Raw genomic sequence first — 6,100 nt, 5'->3', positions numbered from 1 at the left:
CTCACATCTTCATCTTAGCATCGACCGAACCACCAACTGGGGTGGGTCACATGAAGTGTGGCCTTTAAAGTCTGCAGAGATTCACGCCTCTCAAGATGGGCTTGTCCAATGAGGAAGTCCGGAATCTCAAGTGGGAGTTCTGCGTTTTTATGGCCCTTTGTTTCTAAGCATGGTATTTCGCATATGTAATTCGCTTGGGTGTTGATGCACAAATTAGTAAAGATTCTTAGGACATCAATATGTTGCATAGGTATCAGCATGTCATATGCACTCTCAGTTAGATCATCCGAAGATGAATTCATAGAGACCACACATGATATAGGTGAGGTTATATTAACTAGTGGTCTATGATAACATGCATAAAACAGCATACACTACAACAGACAATATACAAGAACAGTAATGGTATACACAATGACCTGAAGGATATGTGTATTCAATCAAAGAAAGGTTTTCCTATGAATTAATTAGAGAACAGTCCATTTCTCTGGGCATTATGTGTCTTTCTTATGAGGAAAATGAGGGAGTTTCTCTGCCCGCATTCCTTTAGGCAATAAAACCAGTGATATCAGCATTGGTTGCCATGGAACCAGAGGCCTGTTCTGCCTTTCTGAGGTGTTAGGTGCATTTCGGGGGAAGGGTCCATAGACCCTCGTAATTGGCCCTTTGGTTAGGTGAGGGGGCGTTAGATATTATTTGTTAAATATAACAAAAAGTTGTGTGTCTGATTGGTCCAAATGCTACAATATATATATATATATGTATATATGTGTATATATGCATGCATGCATTATTGTCACCATTGTGCATGTGTTTAATGTGGTGAATGTTCCATATATCTCAGGCTGAAAGGTGCCCTGCAGAGAGGTGACTGGTACAAGACCAAGGAGATTATGGATAAAGGAGTGGACTGGATCCTGAATGAGATTAAGGTCTCAGGTCTGCGTGGCAGAGGAGGTGCCGGATTCCCCACAGGGATGAAGTGGAGCTTCATGAACAAGCCCAGTGATGGCAGGTAGGTTTGCATCTCAGCAGTTAACGGCTTTCATAAGTCACATGACTCTGCAAAAGCAGATGTAAATGCTTGGCCAGTGGATCTACATTTAGCTCTTTTCATTAGGATCAAATCAGGTCATACAGAAGCATATGAATCTCTTTTTTTCACCCTCTCAGGCCTAAATATCTGGTGGTGAATGCTGACGAAGGAGAGCCCGGTACCTGCAAGGACAGAGAGATCATGCGTAATGATCCTCACAAGCTGATTGAGGGCTGTCTGGTGGCTGGCAGGGCCATGGGAGCACGTGCTGCCTACATCTACATCCGTGGGGAGTTCTACAATGAGTCGTCCAACCTGCAGGTGAAAAAGAAAGGATGTGATCCCTCACATAATAACACAATTCATGTTTTAAAGAGACAGAGTAAGAAACCTCAGTCCCAAAACCTAATGAGCTGCCAATAGAGGCAGCATTTTAAGGCATCATGGGCTGTTTCAAAATGCAAAATTAATCAATAGAATACTAATTAATCAATAAAAACAATATATCAATAAATAAAATAAATTATAATTTTGTCATATTACACTACCATTCAAAAGTTTGTTTTTGAAAGAATTACATACGTACAGTATATTAAGCAAGGATGCACTAAACTGGTCAAAAGTGACCGTAAAGACATTTACGATGTTACAAATGATTTCTATTTTAAATAAATGCTGTTCTTTTGAACTTTATTTCCATCACAGAATCCTGAAAGAAACATGTATTGTAGTTTCCACAGAAATATTGAGCAGCGCAACGGTTTTCAACATTGATAATAATAAAAAATTGAACTGAGTGCCAGATAAGCATATCACAACTTATCTCCAAAACTTTTGCATAGTAGAGTATATGTTAGTAATATTTCACTATATAGCCTATTAGAAATATGATAAATTATATAATATTGTAAATCTATTTATAAATATAATATTAATCGAAATATTTTAAATATGTTTAGTTATAAATATATTCATAAATCATGCATTTAATGATAATTTTTATTATCCAATTCTTGTATGTGGTATGTATTCATTTTGTTAGTGTTGTCAAACATTATTTGAATTGAATGGATGCTAAATCTTCACTGAAAGGGGTTCATTTCAGTAAAATGTGTTCAAATGTACTACATAGTAGTTGAGGAAGTAATGTATTGACCTCATGTGTTTATGTGGGCTTTCTCTCAGGTGGCCATTAACGAGGCCTATGCAGCCGGGCTGATTGGCAGGAACGCATGCGGCTCGGGTTATGACTTTGACGTGTTTGTGATGCGCGGTGCGGGAGCATACATCTGTGGAGAGGAGACGGCTCTGATTGAGTCCATCGAGGGAAAACAGGGAAAACCTCGTCTGAAACCCCCTTTCCCTGCTGATGTGGGTAAGTCAGAAACAAACAAACAGAAAATTACATTTTATTTTTACATTTATTTTTGATATTATATGATATTTATTTTATTTTCTATGAGTGACATGGTATAAGTTACATGTTTTTAATGTGTTAATATATGTATTTTTTACATTACATTTTGTATATGTGACACGTTGTAAATGTGACATGTTTTTAATGTGATTCATTGTATTTGACTTAAAGTGATAAATTTGACATGTTCTTGTTGCAGGTGTGTTTGGCTGTCCAACAACTGTTGCCAATGTTGAGACGGTAGCTGTGGCACCAACCATCTGCCGTCGTGGCGGCACATGGTTTCTGAGTTTTGGCCGAGAGAGAAACTCTGGCACGAAGCTCTTCAACATTTCAGGCCATGTCAACAACCCTTGCACAGTGGAGGAAGAGATGTCCGTTCCTCTGAAAGAGCTGATTGAAAGACATGCAGGTACACCTCATGCCATCCGTACACGGAAATCTTTATTCATGGTCTAATCATGTCCGATCTTGATGATTATTGAGACTTAATTGATATGATCTCTGTAGGTGGTGTCCGGGGTGGTTGGGATAATCTCCTGTGTGTTATTCCTGGTGGCTCTTCCACGCCACTAATCCCACGTCATGTGTGCGACACCGTTCTCATGGATTTTGATGCCCTCATTCAGGCTCAGACTGGCCTTGGCACAGCTGCACTTATTGTCATGGATAAATCAGTAAGTCGATTTGTCAAATAACTAGGGCTGTTGATTTAACGTGTTCAATTTGGTGCAATTAATTATGGAAAAAATAATGATTAACGCATTTAACACACCCCGCCCTGCCCAGACATGTACATCATCTTATATTGCATGCAGTTGCTGACGAACATGAGGTAGGAAGACGTAACTGCATGATGGAGCCTGAGAGAATGCAGTTATATGCCCCTAAAATTCAAGATATGAGGGCAAATATGCCCCAGTGTGGGTTTTTGTCTTATATTTATAATGTACAATATAGGTTAACAATATCACAGGAGCAAGAGTGCTGGTTTTTCCTGAATATCTGCATGATTACAAATATTGATTTTATACAACAGTTCAATAAAAAAAAGGTAATATTGTATTACATTTTAGTCATAATATTGTCAATATTTTCAAAAATAGTTCTGAACAAAGTCAAAGTAGAACTCTTGTGCCTTTCAGAGCAGCACACAGTGATGTTTCGTTATTGAGTGAATCCACATATTTGAACAAATCGATTGAGTCAATGATTTAATGACCAATTCATAAAGTCAGACACTTTATTTCTGAATGAATCAGCCATTTGAATGAATCGGTTGACTGAATGACTCTCTCATTAAGACTGACTGGATCTTTTAGTTTTTTATTTAAGGTATCAAAAATTTTTTATAAATAATATAAAATCAAGGGTACATTTTTTGAAATTGAGATTTATGCATCGCCGTCGGATGATGCATAAATCTCAATTTAAAAAAATGTACAAAAATGTACCCTTGATTCATTTAGACAACTTTAAAGGTGATTTTCTAAATATTTTGATTATCACCTTTAAAGTTGTCTAAATGAATCCTAATGATTTTTGGCATAAAAGAAAATTTTGTAATTTTGACCCATACAGTGTATTGTTGGCTATTGCTACAAATATACCTGTGCTACTTATGACTGGTTTTGTGTAATAAATTCTATGTTGAATCTAAATATTTCTACTTTATTGTAATGTCTATTCAATTGCTTTTCTCTTTTAACACAATAATGACTGTGGGTCACTTCTCAGCCCAAATTTATTTTCAATTAATTTGTGATTAATTTCAATAATTAAATAAAAAAAATGTAAACCATTGACATTCCTAAAATTAACACACTTGTGGTTTCTGTTGACATGGACCACTTTGAAACGCTATACTGCTCCCCATTTCTTCACTTCAAATTCCAATAAGCATTTTTTTACTATAGGGACATTTCTAAATTAGTGAAATACAATAGGCCAGATTCAATGTTTTTCAAAGTTCTGTGTGCTAATTTGATTGATTGGTCATTCCCCCTTCACAGACTGATGTTATTCGAGCTATTGCTCGCTTGATTGAATTCTACAAGCACGAGAGCTGTGGGCAGTGCACTCCTTGCAGAGAGGGTAAGAATTACTACAAATGTATGTGAATATACATTTGTCAGTATTTGCATGTACATTACAGTGAATATTTACCAGTCTGTCTTTTCTGAGCCTTTCAGGAGTGGACTGGATGAATAATATGATGTGGCGCTTTGTGAAAGGCGATGCACAGTCAGCAGAGATTGACATGATCTGGGAGATCAGCAAGCAGATTGAGGGCCACACCATCTGCGCATTGGGAGACGGAGCCGCATGGCCAGTTCAGGTAAAGGCAGTATTTTATTGTATTATTTTATTTTTAGAATAAGTAGATCATTTGATTTATATAGACAAATTATTTTAGAATATATGATTATTAATCTAAACACTAAAAATGTTTTAACTGAAACTTGCATTTCTATTTCTTTGTTCTCAGGGACTGATCCGTCACTTCCGCCCTTTAATGGAGAGCAGAATCGCAGACTTCAAACAGAAACAGCAGGCGCGTGCTTGAAAGCTTCATATCTGCGTCCTTTCTGGCTCATCCTGTCACTTATAGTTATTTAAGCAAAACCGACATGATCTCTCGCTCACTGATATGTGAACGGCTGGCATCCTCCTTTTGTTTCTCTTACATTATATCAGGGACATTAAATATTAGTCACCAAATTCTTTGAACCTTAAAATAACCATGGTGATAGATTCAAAATCTTACTTCTGAGTGAGGATGACGCATTAAAAAAAAGAGTGAAAACTGTTTGAGCAGATGCATCACTCATTTACAGTAACTTGTAGTGAGTAATGGTTATGGTTGATGTAATTATGTTAAATCCCATTACGATGTTAATGCCGTTTTTCTTGATAAGAAAATCTTACACTGTATAAACACTTATTTGTGGAAATAAAGAGCCTAAAACTTGAAACAGTGTTTGTTAGTCTGGGGTGAGAGGAGAATGTGTTGTGTTTGATCATGAACTGTGTGAATTGGGAGAAATGGGAGAAGGCAATGTAGAGATCTGTTTTAGAACCATTATGTTTAGTCCTGTTATGATATTAATAGCATTATTCTTTAAATGAAATCTTTCTGTATATATAGTGCTCACACACTTTTTGACCAATGAATTTAGATGTCTTTTCCAATAGTTCTTAATTAATTTTAAAACCAATTTATTGAGATTCCTGCAGAGGACTTCCATTCCAGGCCTTGAAATATTAGATTCAAACAATTATTCTGGTGTTCAAGAGTCTCCAAAAATATGTTCTTGTAGCATTCATGCAGAGCAAAATCAGAAAACATTACATGTCTGAACATAAATAGATTGACCAATTGTTCCCGTGGCTCAGTGGTAGAGCATTGCGTTAGCAGCGCAAGGGTCGTGGGTTTAATTCCCAGGAAACACACATACAGATATAAAATGTATAGCCTGAATGCACTGTACGTTGCTTTGGATAAAAGCATCTGCTAAATGCATGAGTTTAAGTTTATCTGACTTTCTAAGCCTGAAAATAAGAGGTTCGTTTTTTGTTTTTTTTTGGAAGTCGATTACTTTAAGTAGAAATGAGCCAATCACAAGATTGCCATACCAAAAATCAGC

General features: G+C 36.6%; 1 protein-coding gene across 1 annotated transcript in view; it reads left to right on the top strand.

Annotated features, from left to right (window-relative positions):
- Positions 1-5,428, top strand: part of LOC107589403 (NADH dehydrogenase [ubiquinone] flavoprotein 1, mitochondrial-like) — a 7,910-nt gene extending 2,482 nt beyond the window's left edge. The window contains exons 4-11 of the mRNA XM_016277823.1: positions 845-1,015; positions 1,174-1,357; positions 2,222-2,411; positions 2,653-2,865; positions 2,964-3,130; positions 4,466-4,547; positions 4,646-4,791; positions 4,942-5,428. Coding sequence (XP_016133309.1) covers positions 845-1,015; positions 1,174-1,357; positions 2,222-2,411; positions 2,653-2,865; positions 2,964-3,130; positions 4,466-4,547; positions 4,646-4,791; positions 4,942-5,019 — 1,231 coding nt within the window. The 3' untranslated portion in view covers positions 5,020-5,428. The remainder of the gene's footprint in view (positions 1-844; positions 1,016-1,173; positions 1,358-2,221; positions 2,412-2,652; positions 2,866-2,963; positions 3,131-4,465; positions 4,548-4,645; positions 4,792-4,941) is intronic.
- The last annotated feature ends 672 nt before the right edge of the window (positions 5,429-6,100 follow it).

Source organism: Sinocyclocheilus grahami, unplaced genomic scaffold, assembly GCF_001515645.1.
Source record: "Sinocyclocheilus grahami isolate Dianchi unplaced genomic scaffold, SAMN03320097.WGS_v1.1 scaffold116.1, whole genome shotgun sequence".
Taxonomy (NCBI): Eukaryota; Metazoa; Chordata; class Actinopteri; order Cypriniformes; family Cyprinidae; genus Sinocyclocheilus; species Sinocyclocheilus grahami.
The sequence above is the reverse complement of the archived record's forward strand: the minus strand, read 5'-3'. Positions and strand labels throughout refer to the sequence as shown.